The following is a 20,052-nucleotide window of genomic DNA, read 5'->3' on the forward strand; positions in this document are numbered from 1 at the left end:
ATCTGCCCCCTCAAAATTCCTCTGTCCTTTCCAGACTCCTGCATTCCCTCCTCACTTTACCGTCTTCCAGACTCCTCTGTTCCTCTGCAGACTCCTGTGTCCTCCTGAGAACTCTGTAGATTCTTATCTCTCTCATCTCCAGACATTGGTCTCCTCCACATTCCTCTGTCCTCTCCTCCAGACTCTCCTATCCTCCTTCAGACTTTTTTGTCATCCTTTTGACTCCTGTCTGATCTAGATTCCTGTGTTCTCCTCCAGAATCTGAGGAATCTAAGGAGAGAACAGAGGAGTCCTTCAGACTATCCTTCAGACTACTCTATCTCCACCAGACTCCTCTGTGTCCTCCAGATTCCTCGGTCCTCTCATTCAGACTCCTCTGTCTTCCTTTATACTCCTTTATATACTCTTCCAGGCTCTATTGTCCCTCTCCACCTTTCCCTGTCTTCCACCTTTAGACTCTTCTGCTGTTTCCACACTCCTCTGTTCACTCCTTCAGACCACCCTGTTCTCCTCCAGATGCCTATCTACTCTTCCAGACTCCACATTTTCCTGTCCTCTTCCAGATACTTCTGCCCCCCCTTGAAACACCTATGTAGTTTCCAAACCCTTTTTCTTCCTTTATACTCATTTGTCCACCAGACTCCTCTGTTTCCTCCAATCCCATCTGTCCTCTACAGCCTCCTCTGTCCACTCCAGACACCTATGTCCCTTTTCCGGGCTCCCGTGTCTTCCCCAGACTTCTCCGTCTTCCTTGATACTCATCTGTCTACTCTTGCAGACTCCTGCATCCCACTCCACATTTCACTCTCATCCTCTAGACTCCTATGTCCTCTCAAAACTCTTATGCTCTCTTCCAGACCTCTTTCTCTTCTTCAAAACTCCTCTACGTTGTTTTCCAAACTCCTCTATCCTCTACTTCAGACTCCTTTGCCCTCCCCAAATTCCTTGGCCCCCTCCAGACTCTTCTGTTCCTTTATTCATACTACTCGCCCCTTCCTTAAGACTCTTCTGTCTCCCCCACACTCTTCTGTCCTTCAGATCTTGTCCCTTTTTGTGTTCTGCAACAACTTCTCTGTTTAGGAGGTGTCCCATTTTTGTCCCAGTCCTTAGTTCTCCCCTCCCTTAATTCTATAGGTCTCCGTTCAGACTAGCCGAGGACTAAGGCGGGTCTGTTCAGTAGGAACAGGCAGCCCGCTTCATCGTAGGGATTCAGCTTAGTCTTACTGTAGGGACAGCTTTCCCCTATCTTTCCTTAGTACATGTTGCAGATCATAACAATTACTCTCTCTCCTCCAGAATCCTCTGTCCTCTCCAGTCTCCTGCCTCCTCCAGACTTCTCTATTGCCTCCCATCAGACACCTTTCTCCCCTTCAGAAACTTCTTTGTCTCTTCCAGACTTTTCTGTCCTCTTTATGCTCTTCTGTCCCCTCCAGACTTCGCTATACTTTTCTCCAAACTCCTATGACTTCTCCGGACTCTAATATCCTCTCCATAGTCCTCTGCACGTCCTCTCCTCTGTTTCCTCAGGGTGTCTTTCTTATTGTTTCTTACATCTGACATCTTAATTTTCACTTCCACCATGTCTGTGATGCTATTAATGACCTGTAATCTTCTCCCCACAGTTGGTGACATACTGGGAGAAGACTTTCAATATCGACCTGTTCAGACCACAAATTGGAGTCGTTAATGTGACGGATGTGAGTATTGAGACTGAATGATACACAGGCTGCACCTGCATAGATGAGTGCTGGGCAGAGGTGGGAAAAATGCTGCAGAGTCAGAAGCTTCAGATATAGAAGGGTTCAAACACATTATTGGTAACAAAAATGATTGTTACCATATAAGAAAATGTAAAGTGACTGAAGAAAAGAGACATGTGAATCCCATCAGTATCTGATGACCACCTGTCACCTCCATCATCAGTATCTGGTGACCACCTGTCACCTCCATCATCAGTGTCTGGTGACCACCTCTCACCTCCATCATCAGTGTCTGGGGACCGCCTGTCACCTCCATCATCAGTATCTGATGACCGCCTGTCACCTCCATCATCAGTATGTGGTGACCGCCTGTCCTCTCCATCATCAGTATCTGGTAACCACCTGTCACCTCCATCATCAGTATCTGATGACCGCCTGTCATCTCCATCATCAGTATCTGGTGACCGCCTGTCCTCTCCATCATCAGTATCTGGTGACCGCCTGTCCCCTCCATCATCAGTATCTGGTGACCGCCTGTCACCTCCCACATCAGTATCTGGTGACTGCCCATCACCTCCAGCATCAGTATCTGGTGACCGCCTGTCACCTCCATCATCAGTATCTGATGACCGCCTGTCACCTCCATCATCAGTATGTGGTGACCGCCTGTCCTCTCCATCATCAGTATCTGGTAACCACCTGTCACCTCCATCATCAGTATCTGATGACCGCCTGTCATCTCCATCATCAGTATCTGGTGACCGCCTGTCCTCTCCATCATCAGTATCTGGTGACCGCCTGTCCCCTCCATCATCAGTATCTGGTGACCGCCTGTCACCTCCCACATCAGTATCTGGTGACTGCCCGTCACCTCCAGCATCAGTATCTGGTGATCGCCCGTCACCTCCATCATCAGTATCTGGTGACCGCCCGTCACCTCCATCATCAGTATCTGGTGACCGCCCTTCACCTCCCTCATCTTTATCTGGTGACCGCCTGTCCCCTCCATCATCAGTATCTGGTGACCGCCCGTCACCTCCATCATCAGTATCTGGTGACCGCCTGTCCCCTCCATCATCAGTATCTGGTAACCGCCCGTCACCTCCATCATCAGTATCTGGTGACCACCTGTCACTTCCATCATCAGTATCTGATAACCGCCTGTCACTTCCATCATCAGTATCTGATAACCGCCTGTCACCTCCCTCATCAGTATCTGGTGACCGCCCTTCACCTCCCTCATCAGTATCTGGTGACCGCCTGTCACCTCCATCATCAGTATCTGGTGACCACCTATCACCTCCATCATCAGTATCTGGTGACTGCCCTTCACCTCCATCATCAGTATCTAGTGACCGCCCATCAGCTCCATCATCAGTATCTGGTGACCGCCCGTCACCTCCATCATCAGTATCTGGTGACTGCCCTTCACCTCCATCATCAGTATCTGGTGACCGCCCATCTCCTCCATCATCAGTATCTGGTGACCGTATGGCGCATTCATCATCAGTATCTGGTGACCACCTGTTGCCTCCATCACTTCTCGTCACTTGTATACAGGTTATGGAGAAACTCGGAAGGAGGTTATTGCAAACATCTTAGAGCACTGACCCCAGATCTTCTGTGTATGAGGCTTGTGCGGATCCTTCTGCCTCTTCATGTCATCGCAGACAGACCGGATGATGTGAGATCAGGGCTCTTTAGGGCTGGATCATCACTTCCAGGACTCCTCATTCTTCTTTACGATATAATGTGGCTCTGCCCATGGTTGCCTGGCAGGACTTCCACAGACAGATTTTGCGCTGGCTACTCTGACTATTAATTCCCAATGATGCCCTGGCCTTCACCCTTAAACCACCTTAAATATTTTAAAGTCTGGAGTACGTCTCAGGTGTCACGGTGGTAATTCGCATGTCCTCTCAGTGCCATCCTATTTACTATGGTCACTGCAAGGCTTCTCACCATGTTGTTTCCATTTGGCCTTAGGGGGCGTAGCAGGAATATAATCCTGCTGTGTCCTGCAGAGATTAGGTTCCCCAGCCTATCCCTTGCCAGCAGGTCCTATATTAAGCATCTCCACCCCCCACTCTCTGCCCAAAGTTGGTTCCTAGTCAGTTCACTTTGCTTGTGTCCAGTTGGTTTTTGTGTGTTTTATTTCTCTTATTGTGACTCGGCTCACATACCCATCCTGTCTGACCTCTCCTCTCTGGACCTTGGCTATGTATCCTGACCCTGTGCTGCCTGCGACCTCAGACCGTCTGATCTCGTCTATGTCTTCACCCTCCTGTATCTTGTACTCATGCCTCAAATACCCCGGTCAGTTGCTGCCATCCCATGGATAACCCTGGAGTGGTGTAATTGGTGTCTACCGGCAGCCCAGTATATCCTCACCACCAGAGGCTCTAGTGGTAGACATAGATATGGTAGACACCTAGTCACACCCCTCCAGTGTAACCCAGCCCATGGTGCAGTGCACCCACATCCACCAGTGTTACATTCACCCTCCAACACTACATTACATTCAGACCATGGACCTCGCTGACAAGTCGAGTTCCAGTGACCACAAGTCTCTAGTACAAGTCTTGTATGAGGATGACCATTCTCAGTGTGAGCAACAGAACCAGCTTAATGATGCCATCAATGTGATGGCTACCCAGTTGCAGGATCTGTCCAATGCAATGGCCGCCCTGCCATCCGCCTCTACCACGTCTGGCCAACCCTCCTCTGGACTAGTGTTGAGCCACCCCCGTAGTGTTCGAGTTCGGTTCGGTTCGTCGAACACCCGTGTGTTCGCCGAACTGTTCGTCGAACTGTTCGTCGAACACCTTCGAACACCGTTAAAACCAATGGCAGGCAAACAAAAACACATAGAAACACATAGAAAACACCTTCAAAGGTGTCCAAAAGCTGACAAACTGCTCAGAAGACACAACTAACACATGGAAAAGTGACAAGTACATATAGTCATGCGAAAAGAAAAGAGGTGGAGGAGTAAAAGGAGGGGGAGACACAGATATAGGCATGTCATGCCCTTCTAAAATCCAAAAAGTGAGAAGCCGAGACGGCCAGTCCGCTCCTGCCCGTGCCACCTCCGTGTCGCCGGGTTTGTGCCAGAGCCGCGGTGAACCCTGACGGCCAGCCCCCCTCTCCCAATACTGGTGCCTGTCCGCTGGTGGGTCGAGAGAGCCCCCCTGTGGTGGAGGCAGCTCTAAGCTTTTTAATTTAAATTGTCTCTCTAATTTGAATGAATACACTTTAAATCCATTTACAAGGATCTATTGGAGGGCAAGTCTCATGCCAGCAGCCGCGTAATTCCAGCTCCAGTAGCGTCCACTAAAGCTGCTGCAGTTAAAAAGCTTTTATAAGGATCGAGCTCGGCTGTCCACCGCAAGGCATCCTACTGCCAGTCCCAGCCCCTATGCCTTGGGGTGCCTCCTGATGCTCTTCACTAAGTATCCCGTGGTCCCGAAGCATTTCCTTTGAAAAAATTAAGTGTCCAAACTACAGGTGGTGTAGCTTGCTTAACAGCCGGGATAATCCGCTGACTAGCAGACACTGCTACTAGGCACAAAGTATTTCCTGGGCTAGATGCAGTTAAAAATTTGTAAGTAGATACTCTCGTTGGATGCTGAGAAAGCATTCCATAGAGTCTCCTGGCACGCCATATATGATTCTCTTAAAAAGCTTGGGGTAGGGGTCTAGGGGACCCTTTTATAGCCAAAATCACGGCCCTGTATCACAATACGTCACCTAGGCTGAAGATAAATGGAACTGTAGCACCGAGGGCTCGGTTGCTACAGACATATTGCACCTCACCCAGAGGTGTGATATCTCACTCTCAGATAAGGATGGAGTGTGGATCAGGACCCGACACCTGCATGCATTACACCACATTGCCGTGGGGCAGGGCGACCAATATGCCCCTGAGATGGGCACGACAGTCCCTGTCCCTGGCTGGAGTGGGGGGAGGGAACACTGAGGAAGGGGAACCCTGCAGTGCAGGAGCAGGGAGGAAGCAGTTCCTGGGTGCATTGAGAAGGGAGTATAAAAGGTGGGCACCATCTTAGTTCAGTGCAGAGAAGTCTGAGCAGAAGTGGCAGGGAGCAGGGGCTCTGCATGAGCTCTGCTCCGGAGGCGGGCCTAGTAACAGAGGCCCAGGCCTGCAAGAGGGAGAAGGAAGGAAGAGGAGCGGAGAAGGCTCCAGGAACGAGGAATGAAGGGATCCCAGGGGTGCGGACGGGCGAGTCGCCACCGCACGCCCGAATCCACCTGCGTGGAGGGGTCAGGCCAAAGGGGGAGACCGGTCCCCGAACTAGTGGAGGCAGGAAACGACCCTCAGCTAGAAACCGGAGGCTCTGACATTTTATGTGGCGCAGCCCCTTGCTCCACCCGCTAGGAAGGCACCACATAGGGTCAGGGAAACTGGCGCCAAGTTTACCAAGAGGAGGCCCGAGGCAGCCGGACAGAAGTGTTGGTAAGAAAGGCCAGACAAAGGACACACAAAGGGGGTCCTGTGAAGCGCTCCAAAGTTATCTGGGAGTTGTCTGAGCCCCTCACCTGGTGAGCACAGTACGACGTGGGCAGCCGTTACCTGCAGACGTGGTCTGGATAATAAGAACTGTGAGTAAAGGCCCTGAACTGCATCACTGACTCCGTGTCGTTACTGCTGCTGCCCTGCACCATCACCCCCATCCTCCGCATACACTGCCCTGAGGCTATACTCCTCCCGTGGGGAGTTATGCTACGCTCTGCTGCACCCACAACACCAGCCTCAGTGGTCTGCCCTGTAGCGGCGGTTCACTCTGACCGCAATCCACGGGTGGCGTAGTCGGACATTTAAACATCAAAACCACATAAATAGTTCCGCCACTGGTTTGACCGCCCTGAGCCACGGAACCGGATCGCCGCCACGAAGACTACAACCACCAGCATCCACCAAAAAGGGTCCGGCTCCGGGTGTCCCAAGGCCCAGGGGGCGCGTCAGGACATTTTCATCACCTTTCACAATCACCAATGGGACAAGGCAGGGATGTCCTCTGTCCCCTCTCTTATACATCCTAGTGACGGAGCACCTGCTCTCATCAATTCGCCATAACCCCAATATTAGGTGGATTGAGGTGGGAGGCACCGAGTACAAGTGCTCTCTATTTGCTGATGATGTCCTAGTATATATCACTCAATCGCATATATCCATCCCTGCTGTTATGGCTGAAATAGATCACTTTGTTACATGGTCAAATTTTAAAATCAATGCAGCGAAGTCTGAGGCCCTCGATGTCTCCCTCCCCAAATCCATATAGGATTCCATCCAGTCCAACTTTCCCTTTGCCTGGCCCTCACAGGGTATCAAATACTTAGGAATTCCTATTCATAGAGACCTCTCCCATCTATGTTATCTTAATTTTGGGCCCTTTATTGAACAACTCCATACAGACCACGGTTGGCAAGTTAGAACTGTAAGATTCACTACGTGAACCACTGGTGTTTTGTGGAAAAGCACATGTACACCGCGTTCCAAATTATTATGCAAAAAGTGTTTAGGAGTGATAAGGGAAGAATTTGTTTGTTTGTCAGTTAAACTCATTGATGGTGATGTGTGTCAGGGCTCTTTATATCACTGTAAGCAATTGCAGACACCTGTGCTAATTAGTTTGGCAGGTGTGTCCAATGAAAGGCAAGACTACTTAAGAAGGCTGTCTCACATTATTAAGCAGCCTACATTTTCTGCCAAAATGGGAAAGAAAAAGGATGTGTCGGCTGCTGAGAAGCAACAAATTGTGGAGTGTTTAGGTCAAGGCATGACTACAATCAACATTGTGCGATGATCAGGATGAAGTGTCTTGGCAATCAAGAAGTATGTAGCTGATTCACAGTACACACGTGTGCGTGCTGATAAGGGCAAATTGAGGACTCTTTCCTACAGGCAATTACGTCAGGTTGAAAGAGCAGCGGCAAAAAAGCCTTGTCATAGCAGCAGACAAGTTTTTGAAGCTGCTTGTGCCTCCAACGTCCCCCGAACAACAAGATGCAGGGTCCTTCAGAGGTTTGCAGCTGTGCATACGCCATCCTGTCGACCTCCTCTATCCACTTCACACAAGCAGAAACGGCTCCAGTGGGCCAAACATTACATGAAGACTGATTTCAAAACTGTTTTGTTCACGGATGAGTGCCGTGCAGCGCTCGATGGTCCAGATGGATGGAGTGGAGGATGGCTGGTTGATGGACACCCCACGCAAACACGGCTACAGCGCCAACAAGGAGGAGGTGGAGTAATGTTTTGGGCTGGAATCATGGGGAGAGAGATTGTCGGCCCCTTTAGGATCCCTGAAGGCGCTAAAGATGAACTCCATAATGTATGTGGATTTTCTCAAACAGCACTTCCTGCCATGGTTCAAGAAGAAGAACCGTGTATTTCACAGCAAGATCATTTTTCTGCATGATAATGCACCATCTCATGCTGCACATAAAACATCTGCATCTCTGGCTGATATGGGCATAAAAGGGGACAAACTTATGGTGTGACCCCCATGCTCCCCTGACCTCTACCCCATTCAGAACCTTTGGAGCATCATTAAAAGGAGTGTCTATGATGGTGGGAGGCAGTTCACATCTAAGCAACAGCTCTGGGAGGGTATTCTGTCCTCATGCAAAACAATTGAAGCAGAAACCATCCAAAACCTGACAAATTCAATGGACGAGAGAGTTCAGAAGCTCCTTTCGAACAAGGGGTCCTATGTGAAAATGTAACATCACCTAGAATAAAGTTTTGAGTTGAAAACTGTTTGATTTCAGTTTCTAACAACCTGCTAATGCTTATAATTTCAAAAATGACCATTTTTTTGGTCTTTATTAAAATGAAAAGGTTGATCGAAAAGTTTGGGGGATCTAAGAGTGTGGCAACCCAGTAGTCATGATTACTTCGAATTCTGACAATATGAGGGTCATGCTGCAGGTAGTGCAGCAAGAAGGCACTTATGTGTCTTGCGCATCTCGGAGCCCCAAAATTATTTTCCGGGCTAGATGCAGCTAAAAATTATTATTAATTTTAAATCTGGTGGAGCTTATTATAGATGGCCTAATAGAATCAGTACTGCACACTGCTACAAAGCCCAAATTATTTTCCAGTCAAGATACAGATAAACATGATTAGTAATTTGAAAGCTTAAAACGGTTGGTAGGGTGATTTTAACCAATCATCAAGCTTTTACTCTCCCCAGGATGACACAGGGGTAGAAAAGTCGTTTCGGATCCATGATTTGTTCATCTTTATGAACGTGAGTCTGTCTACATTATCAGTGGAGAGCCGCGTGCGCTTATCTGTCAGCACACCACCAGCAGCGCTGAACACACGTTCAGACAGAACGCTGGCTGCGGGGCATGACAAGATCTCCAAGGCGTAAGTGGCTAGCTCCGGCCATTTATCCAGATTGGAAGCCCAAAAAGAGCAAGGGTCCAGTGACACAGTCGTGGCTTCAATGTTTACTTGGAGATACTCCTGTACCATCGTCTCTAGGCGTTGACTATGTGTCAGACTTCTTGTCTCCTGTGGCCTTGCAAAGGATGGGCTAAAAAAGTGGTGAAATGATTCCGCAAAATTGATGTTACCAGCAGATACTGTGGTTCTGTTACGGTTTGAGTGCTGAACACTTGACGGTCCCACGGTTGGCAAGTTGGAACTGTGAGATTCACTACGTGCACCACTGGTATTTTGTGGAAAAGCACATGTAAGATTCTGCAACAGTCTCTGCTGATACTCCTGCATGCGTGCATCCCTTTCTATGGCAGGAATAATTTCTGCAAATTTACTTTTGTACCGGGGATCTAACAGTGTGGCAACCCAGTAGTCAGGATTATTTCTAATTCTCACAATTCGAGGATCATGTTGCAGGTAGTGCAGCAAGAAGGCACTCATGTGTGTTGCGCATCCAGGAGCACCAAGTCCCTGTTGTGTTGGTGGCGAGGTAACAATCATGCTTCCTTCCTCTGTCCTCTCCCCCCAACCTCGCACAACAGAAATGTGATCAAGGTCTCCCTCATCTGATGAGTCTTCCATCAGTTCGTCCTCCACTTCTTCCTGGGCTCCTGCACCTTCCTCACTAGTTTGGCTGCTACCATGCGCCCTGGTAAAATCATCTCCCCCACCCTCACATGCCTGCCGCCCTGGTGCTGCCGACCGTCTGGACCTTGCAGATGTTAGCCCTTCCGCATACAACTCCTCCTCCTCTACTTCCTCCACCTCCTCTTGTGCCACCACCTGACTCCGAATTCTGTTTAACATGTGCTCCAGCATGTAAATCACCGGAATAGTCATGCTGATAATGGCATCGTCAGCACTAAACATCTTCGTCGCCATTTCAAAACTGTGCAGAAGGGTGCATAGGTCCCTGATCTGAGACCACTCCTCCAGCGTGATTTGCCCCACCTCTGAATCTCGTTGGCCCAGGCTATACGTCAGAACGTATTGCACCAGGGCTTGTCGGTGCTGCCACAGTCGCTGCAACATGTGCAGAGTTGAATTCCACCGGGTAGGCACATCGCATTTTAGCCGGTGAAGTGGCAGGCCCAACGACTTCTGTAGAGATGTAAGTCGCTGAGCTGCGGGATGCGAACGGCGGAAGTGAGCACACAGCGACCGTGCCCTCTGCAGAAGGCCATCTAGTCTGGGATAGTGGGCTAAAAATTGCTGGACAACCAGGTTCAACACGTGAGCCATACAAGGCACGTGTGTGACATTGCCCCGGCGAAGGGCCGCACCCAGGTTTGCAGCATTGTCGCACACGGCCTTCCCTGGTTTCAGGTCCAGTGGAGACAACCATTCATGAAATTGGTTCTCCAGAGCTGACCACAACTCCTCAGCTGTGTGACTCACATTTCCCAGACATTTCAATGTAAAAACCGCCTGATGACGTTGAGCCCTACTGCTAGCATAGTAAGGAGGTGTGCAGGATCCCTTCTGCGCAGTTAGAAAGCTTGTGGCATGACCAGACAGGCTTTGGGTGCAGGTGGAAGACCGAGAGGAGGTTGAGGAGGCAGAAGCAGTGGAGGAAAAATGACATAAAGAGGATTGACGCACAACTCGTGGGGACGGCAAGACTTGGACAGCAGCCCCTTGTCCTGCTGTCACCATAGTTACCCAGTGCCCAGTCAGCGACATGTAACGCCCCTGTCCATGCCTACTCGTCCAAGTGTCTGTGGTGAAATGCACCCTGTCACACACAGAGTTTCTCAAAGAAGCGGTGATGTTGTGTGCGACATGCTGGTGGAGCGCAGGCACACCTTTCTTTGAGAAGTAGTGCCGACTGGGCATCTGGTACTGGGGCACTGCGACGGACATAAGGTCTCGAAAATCCTCTGTGTCCACCAGGCGGAAAGGCAGCATTTCTGTAGCCAAGAGCTTGCAGATGGTGAAATTCAACCTCTTAGCTTTCTCATGGCTAGGAGGAAATGGTCTTTTACTTGTCCACATCTGAGGGACCGAGGGCTGGCTATTGTGCTTAGACGGGGTTGATAAGGGTGTCCCCGGCAAACTGCCGGTCTGTGAGGAAGATGCAGGCGGACATGTTAGGTTGCCTTGATCCAAAGGTGGTGCTATCGATGTCGGACAGCGCTCAAGACCAGCTGGTGTTACCACCTCCAAAGAAAATGATGACCTGCCAATCACGCTGGCTGTTGCGGGTAAAGAGGTGGCAGGTCTGCGCCCCAAAACAGGTGTGACTGCTGTCCCCCCAGTCACAGAGGATGAAGAGGCCGCGGATGCACAAGATATGGCAGACGGTGGTTGGCCCGGCCGGCTAGACCGCATTGTAGCACACTGAGCTTCCCACTGCAACTTATGCTTCATGTCCATGTGCCGGTTCATGCATGAAGTACTCAAACTATGTATTTTTTGGCCTCTACTTAGCTTTTGCTGACAAATGTTACAGATAACACGAGTTGGGTCATCTTTATCGATCTGAAAAAATGCCCAGGCTATGCAAGGCTTAGCACCCATGCGACCTGAAGAGCCACCACGACTTGTGGTGAGAGGCAGAGTTGTGTTTGAGGATGCAGTTGTTGACGTGCTTCCAGTACTACGTCTCTGTCCAGGAAGGCGCAACCTGACCTCGTCGTCACTAGCATCTTCCTCCACCTCCTCTGCTGACCTCATCTCTTGGCTGACTGTGGGTTGACAGTAAGTGGGATCTCCGACCTCATCATCATCACCCTGTGCGTTATCACACCCGTCGTCCTCAGAGCCAACCTGTTCCTGCCCTGACAAAAAACTAAAGTTGTCGCTCCAATCAGGTATTTGAGTCTTATCATCGTCTTCCTCATTGTCTCCACCAACAGGAGTTACAGTTTGGGAATGAGGGTCTACATTATGGTCAGAACCTTCTGCGTCTGGTCCTGGATCCGACTCATAAAGATTCTGGGCATCAGTGCAGATCATTTCCTCGTCTGGATTCACAGAAGCGCTGGAGTCGACCTCTGATTCCCAGGCTATAGTATGAGTAAACAGCTCTGCAGACTCAACCATCTGTTCTACCTCATACTCAGACGGGCAGCTGGAGATTTGGGAGCTGTGAGGAAGCAAGTGCGATTGGGGTGACACCTTTGAGGACTGGAGTATTTGTGATGTTGAAGTTGATGTGGAGGAGAGCCCACTTAAAGGAGCACTTGATATCCGTTGAAGCACCTGCTGTTTTTGTGCCTCATCTGGAATTTGTAGCGATTGGCGTGGCCGTAAGAAAGGGATCTTATCACATTGTCCGCTAAAAGAAGTAGACATTTTAGTTTGGCTGGAAGATGGTCTTTCTTCTGCACCTACCCCACGGACACAACCTTTTTTCCCCTTCCCAACACGCCTATTCCCCTTTCCACCAGCAGCAGGCCTTTTTCCACTCATTTTGGTGGTTAACTAATTCACAACTCTGGAGTTGTTTGCACAAAAAAACAATGGATGGTAACCGAGCAGAGCTGAGTGGCCAAACTGTGGTATTAGGCCAAAACTATTGGCTGGGTTAGATGCAGAAAAAAATTATTTTTAATTTGCAACCTGATGGAGGTCAGTATAGAAGGACTAATAGAACAAGTCCCACACACTGCTAGAAGCCCAAATATTTTTTCAGAGCTAAATGAAGAAAAAAATTATTTTTAATTTGCAACCTGATGGAGGTCAGTATAGAAGGACTAATAGAACAAGTCCCACACACCGCTAGAAGCCCAAATATTTTTTCAGAGCTAAATGAAGAAAAAAATTATTTTTAATTTGCAACCTGATGGAGGTCAGTATAGATGGACTAATAGAACAAGTCCCACACACAGCTAGAAGCCCAAATATTTTTTCAGAGCTAGATGCAGAAAAAAATTATATTCAGTTTGCAACCTGATGGAGGTCAGTATAGATGGACTAATAGAATGATGCTATGCCCAAAAGATTTTACTTCACTAGGTGCAGTAAAAAAATTGGTATTCTATACACAGGTGGTATATCTTGCAACACAGATAGGCTACTCCACTGACTAACACACTCTGCAATAGGCCAAAAAGGATTAGCTTTGCTAGATTCAGCCAAATGCTGTGAAAAAAACTTGCACAGCACTGGCACAGACCTGCCTGGCAAAAACTGATAGGAACTGATGTAACCTAGTCCTGAAAAGGACTCCAATTACAATTAGTCTTTACTCCCACAATCTATCTATTTAAGAGCACAGACCTGCCTGATAAAAGTCGTAGGAAATGCTGTAACCTAGTCCTTAAAAGGACTGCAATCACAACTATTCCCTACTCCCAAGCTATCTGTATATTTGTGCGAAAATTGGCTTGAAATTAACAAGGTATAGCGCACACAGCAACAGCGGTGCCGTCTAACACGCAGCTGCAGCAGTGAGAAAATGGTGGCGACGGGGAAAATGGCTTGGTCTTATAGGGCAAGGACATGTGACATACACTGCCAATCACACATGCCCTTGCTTGTGTGAAAAAAAGCACTTCGCTCCGTGTGTGCGCTGCTGATAGGCTGACAGATTGCACCTCCCCACTGCAAATGCGGGAAAGAGAAAAAAAAATGGAGATCTTCATTGTTCCTGCAGAGATCCATCCCCTGCCCCTCCCCCCGCCCCGCTGTACACTCAAACTGCGTATTAACATTAATTTTCATCATTACTGAGAAAAAATCCAGTTATGATTTTGGTGCACGAACAGTTATCGAACATAACCTCGAACAGCCGAATTTTTCTCAAATTGTTCATGTTCGCTGACCGGCTCGAACACCGCCCAAAACAGCTCGAATTTGAGATTGGCGAACAGTTCGAGTAGAACAACGCTCATCTCTACTCTGGACAGTCAACCTCTCCAAGGGAACAGCCTAATGCTCCAGTTTCTGGTGGAACTGCTAAACTCCAGCTTCCACTTCCTTCCTGCTTCGATGGAAACCCCAAGGAGAGTTGCGGCTTCATATACCAGTGTCAGATCCATTTCACTCTCCACAGTCATCTTTTTGCTTAATACCAGACCAAGATTGTGTTCATGGTCTGTCTACTGTTTGGATGAGCCCTGGCTTGGGCAAACCCTATTTGGGAACATGGAGGTCCTGAGACTCAAAATGTTGGGAGATTCTTGGAGATGTTTAGGGTAATATTGAGGACCTGGCCGCACCTCATCTTCCGCCTCATCCCTGCTGACTCTAAGACAGGGCACGGATACTATGTCTCAGTATGCCTTATGCTGGCACCCTAAAAGCATAGCTGGCATGGAATGAAGAAGCTCTGGTGGCAACCTTCTGGCAGGACCTGTCTGGTCGTATCAGGATGAGTTGGCTGGCAGAGATCTACCATCCTTCTGGATGCCCTTATATACCTCGCTACTAGAATTGATCTCTGTTTCCATGAGTATGCTCTAGAACCGGCTCAAGAGTCTTCTTTTTTCGAGGAACATGCCAGGTCGGTTCTAACCTGTCAGTACCTATGACGACACAGCTTTTCTTCTAAATTATGCCAGACATACATTCCTTAGGCCAGGTGCAATATACCTTTATTTTTATGTTGACTTTTGAACTTGTGTTCTTCTTTGGTTGCTCAACACAGACTATTGTTCGTATATAAACCTGAATGTTGATTACTTGAGTTGATATTTGGTAATTGATGAATGGCTGTTATCTATATCTTATATCAGCTCCCACAACATATTGTCTACCTTTTTTGCAATACCATTGTAGGGTGTTTGCCAGTAAAAATTAGGGGACGAGCTGTGGATACTCGAGCATTGTGAATTAATATCTTGATCCCTAACCCTTGACCTGTGAATGATGGCTTGAAAGGACAAATGTGAACTATAAAAAGGGAGTCTCTGCATCTATTCTGAGAGACTCTACAGGATGTCAGCCTAAGGGACCACAGCCCTGTCTGGAAAAATACAGATCTGCTCCATTGACCATTTCTGAACTCTCAGAGACGATTTCAAGAATCCAGGTTGGAACAATCAGGTCACCTGGCCACATATCTCACTGCTCTAAACCTGGAGGGCGAGCGGTAGGGTGAGACTCTGTAACTCCCACCATCTTGGGTATTTGCTGGGACTGTTCTATATGTTAGTGATTGCTTGTGGATCAATAAATTATTGCCACACTGTTTACCATCACTCTGTGTTGTCTGAGTAGTGTTCTGCCCACGGTAAAAGAGAGCGGGCGTTCAGTAATATGAACCATGGTCCATGGATCCATCTTCACACGCTGGTTATTGACTGGTCCACCAGTCAGGTGCTTCAATGGTCATCATCGTGTTCTACCACTTGCTTCACCAAGGTCTTGACAAGTCCCCGAATTCCCTGCCTTCGGTCCTGCCTTCACTGCTTGAGACTCGTAACCCAGCTAAGGTTCTTGAAGCGGCTCCTGCTCGCGTAGGTGATGTCTCTTGGAATAAGACCTTGGCTTCAACTAGAAGGAGGAGAATACTGTCCTGGGGACATAAACCCAAGCTGGCCAAGGGTGTTCAGGGCGTTATGGCCACCTGTTCACAGGATGCTAGTGATAGTGAATCTTCCAGAAGCAAGTCTGCCAAAAAACTCTGCACACCTACCATTCCTGAGATGTTTCCTCGGCGGTCTGACCTAAAAAGGGAGAGGCATAAGGAGGGGTACTGTGATGGTGGTAACTCGCATGCCTTCTCTGAGCTGCCCTACTCACCATGGTCACCTTGTGGCTTTTCAGCATGTGGATTCCATTTGGCCTTAGCGGGGTGTGGCGGGTCTCTGCAGGAATTTAACCCTGCTGTGTCCTGCAGAGATTAGGTTCCCTGACCTATCCCTTGCCAGCCGGTCCTATATTAGGCAGCGCCACCCACCACGCTCTGCCTGAATGTTGGTTCCTAGTCAGTTCACTCTGATAGTGTGCAGTTTGTGCTTTTGTGTTTTGTTTCTCCTATTGTGACTCGGCTCACATACCTATCCTGTCTGACCTCACCTCTCCTGACCTTAGCTATGTATCCTGACCCTGTGTTGCCAGCCCCGACCTTGGACCATCTGCTCTCGTCTCTGTCTTCGCCCTCCTGTATCTCGTACTCATATCTCTGACCGCCCAAGTCAGCTGCTGCAGTCCGGTGGATTGCTCTGGAGTGGAACCTGGTGTCTACCGGCAGCCCAGTCTTTCCTCATCACCAGTGAAGACCTGGCACACTCCTACTCATGCCACTCTAGGGTAATCCCAGTCCATGGCGCAATGGGTCCACATCCACCAGCATTAAATTCGCCCTCCAGCGTTACATTAGGCAGAAAGCTGGAGGTTAATAACCTCAAGTATTTGATAAGGAGTCGGACCAATAAATCTGGACCAGCTCAGCAGAAGGGACCACCTTAAGCTTGATATTTTTCATGGACAACCAAACCTTGTCCCCAACTCCAAAGCTTGGGCCCCTAGAACGTCTTTTATTAGCAGCTGAGGACTGACCACCCTACGCCTTCCTCAAGTTCTCTATGACTTAAGGGCAGATAAACTTTAATTTATCAACAGATGTTTTGACCTTTGGATTATCCATCACAGTGGTCAAATGAACTGGGTCCCTGGTTGGGAAGAATGTTTTCTGGAATCCCACGCAAGCGTACAATATGTTTGATAAGGAACCTGCTTAAGGTTTTGAGAATTAGAAAACTAGAGCAAAATAAAGCTGTCTATTAAATCTATCAAGTGCCCGCAAAGGACAGTTCTCCCAAAAAAAGAGGACAGATCAGTAATAAAATCCAGGGAGAGCTGGCGCCAGGGATTTCTGGGAATAGGTAATGACTGAAGTAGTCCCGTAGGATGGATTCTTGGTATTTTTTAGTTTATATTCCCTACTGACCTGAACTATAAATGGCAACCAAAAATACCTGAAAACAAGTCAAATAGTATTTATTATTAATCACAGGGTGACCGGAATCCTGGGATTGGAAGAGTACTCACAGACGGAACTGAGGAGGAACATTTTTGGGTGAGAATATTGTGCGGGCGAGATCTTGAGATCCAAGGATCTTTTCTAGTCATGTCTGAAGAAACAGAGGACACAACAAGATTGCAAACTAAATTAAAAGCCCATGGAGATCCAGCTTAGTAAACCAACTTGCCCCCACCAGTTGGTTAAAGAGGTCAGGGATGAGTGGGAGCGGGTACTGGTTATAGTTATGCGATTCAGCTCACGATAGTCAATACACGGTCTCAAACCGCCATCCTTTTTAGCCGCAAAAAAGAACCCTGCTCCAACCGGGGATTTAGAATGGTGAATAATCCCATTTTTCAAATTTTCCCGAATATATTCCCTCATGGTTTACCTCTCAGGTTCTGACAGGTTAAAAATTCTGCCCTTAGGTAACTTTGCCATCTCAATGAGCCGGATGGAACAGTCATAAGTTCTATGTGGAGGTAATTTCTGGGAGACCTCTTTGGAGAACACCTGTGGGAACTCTGCCACATACCATGGGACCTGAGAAGTGGAACCTACTACCTTAGGAGGCTTGATTATACAAAGGGATTGGCAGTTGGAGGACCACTTAACAATATCCCCCCTTTGCCAGTCAAATGAGTGCGAACCCAAGGGAGACCTAACACCACAGCAGTAGAAAGATCCTGTAAAATAAAAAAGCATGCCTCTTCCTTATGCAGACAACCTGTGGTGATAGATACCAGTTTGGCGGTGTGGTAACCAATACTCTGGACAAGGGGAGAATTATCAAGAGAAGATAATGTTATAGAAGCATCCAAGAAGATAAGAGAAACCTCCAACTCTTTGGCCACGGCAGCATTTAAAAAACTTATCTCAGTCTGACAATCAACAAAAGCATTACCCTCCACACGCTAAATGTGATAACAATGGGTAAACGGAATTTCTTTGCTAGGGGTACCTGAGCACATAACTGGGGACCCCCGAACCCAGTTAAGTGCCATCATTTCCCGCCAGCTCCAGTTGTGGACATTCACAAACCAGATGGCATGAGGAACTGGATAAAAGACACTGTAGCCGACGCCATCTTTGCTGCCTTGACTCCCGGCAGGTACCAACTCCACCAAGCTGCATGGATTCTCCCTCAGCCTCAGGACTGGCAGAGGGAATGGATGAATTCCGCCCAGAGGACAATTTTTGCCAACATCTCTCCAGTCTTCTCCGATCAAGTCGCACAGCTAAAGTCATGGCGGCCTCCAACGACCAGGGAGGAGAGAGGTGCACTAGTATATCTTTAATATGTTCAATAAGCCCAGATTGGAAAGTACTATGAAGAGCGGTATCGATCTACCCAGTCTCTATGGCCCACCTACAAAACAGGGAGCAGTATTCCTCTGCAGTGAGGTCCCGCTGACACAATGCCTTAAGATGGGATTCAGCTCAAGCCACCCGGTCTGGTTCATCATAAATCTGCCCCATAGCCTTAAAAAATTCTTCCACTGACGAAAGTATGGGTGAACCTGAGGGTATTGAAAATTCCCAAGCCTGGGGATCCCCTCTAAGAAGGGAAATAATAAGACCCACCCGAGTACCTTCATTCCGGAGGAAAAATGGCGAAGTTGGAAATATAATTTGCACCCCTCCTTAAAATTATTAAATTGTTTCCGAACTCCCCCCCAAAAAATCAGGCAGAGACACCGTAGGTTCTATGAGAATGACCCCACTGTAGGACTAGGGTTAGAACTTTCCTGTGTCAGAGGGACCCTCTGAGCCAGGGTCTGGCTATGCTGGTTTACGGTGCCTCCAAATCCTGGAACATTCCCAAAAGACCATGCATCTTGTCAGTAAGCTACTTGACCAGATCCATCTATATATAAAATGAAATACTCTTCACTCAGCTCCCAGTAAATGGAAGGAGGACTTTGACAGAGCCCTTCCCAGGCCCACTGTCGCCGGACAGCTGGCATCTGGTGATGCGGCTGGTGCCTAGTCGAGGACCAGGTGAGTACCTCTGAAAGAACCCCAGGAAGTAAAACCAGAAGAGAAAATGGGAAGGAAAACCCCTGAAAAGATAGCAAAACCTAATGGAAGCACCACTCACCACCAAGCACATAAGAACTGCAATAAACAGCAAAGGACTGAGCAGGGAGCAGGATTATATAGCCCGCCTAATGATCAGGTGTTGATTACCTCTCAATCATGCCCAGACAGCCACTCCCTGATAGCCACCATTGCTTAGTGCCAGACAAAGAATCGTTCTGCGTTGCCTGGCAACCGGGGAAGACAGCGTCCCATCTTCCCCGAACAGAGAAATCAGTGAGAGACATGGCGTCCCGCATCCGCACTCATCCCAGAACACCAGAACTCAATGGTCCACAAGATTGGGACAGTTTCCCTTCACGTGTGGTAACTCTTCCTCCAAGGTCAGGACAATGGCGGCGCTTGCAACTAGAGTAGCGTGGTACTGGACCTGCTCCATTCCCAGGTGGGAGAACAGAACCACGATTTGTAACAACAAGTGCACCTTCAGCAAGAAAAGGAACGTGTTCAGAGTCCTCAGACTGATGGACAGAACTTTACTGACATCATATTTAGATTAAAATTAATCCCCTGACGGCTTTGAGGTAGCACATAAAGGGGCAGATATTCTATAACGTGGCTCTGTTCGTGGTCGCAATAGGTCTTATAAGGCTTCCATAGACAGTCTTTGCACAGGCTACAATATCAGGTCCCGGGGTGCCCTAGCCTTCACCCTTTAAGTTCTGTACAGGAATGTGGACTCATATAGGGTACCTAAGTTGAGTCCTTAGAGTAGGCACTCATTGATGGGACAGACTGGCAGGGAAGGTTAGGTTGCCGGGTCAGAACCAGGAAGGCAGACAAGGAACAAAAATGAAAGACAAAAGAATATTCAGGAAACGGGGCGAGGTCAGAACAGGAATCACACAGACTTAATACCTATGGTT

The 20,052-nt window shown here is 48.3% G+C and overlaps 1 protein-coding gene across 4 annotated transcripts in view; it reads left to right on the forward strand.

The window, feature by feature from the left end:
* CASQ2 (calsequestrin 2) overlaps window positions 1–20,052 on the forward strand; it is a 189,594-nt gene that overhangs the window by 130,044 nt on the left and 39,498 nt on the right. For 2 of the 4 annotated variants that reach the window (XM_073670897.1, XM_073670900.1), the window contains exons 10-11: window positions 1,623–1,697; window positions 17,078–17,140. In XM_073670897.1, the coding sequence (XP_073526998.1) occupies window positions 1,623–1,697; window positions 17,078–17,140 (138 nt within the window). Of the gene's footprint in view, window positions 1–1,622; window positions 1,698–17,077; window positions 17,141–17,514; window positions 17,570–20,052 lie in introns of those variants that run through there. The other 2 variants (XM_073670899.1, XM_073670898.1) reach the window with 2 other exon arrangements.

Source organism: Phyllobates terribilis, unplaced genomic scaffold (assembly GCF_046119375.1).
Source record: "Phyllobates terribilis strain yellow unplaced genomic scaffold, ASM4611937v1 Scaffold_2__4_contigs__length_985480577, whole genome shotgun sequence".
Lineage (NCBI taxonomy): Eukaryota > Metazoa > Chordata > Amphibia > Anura > Dendrobatidae > Phyllobates > Phyllobates terribilis.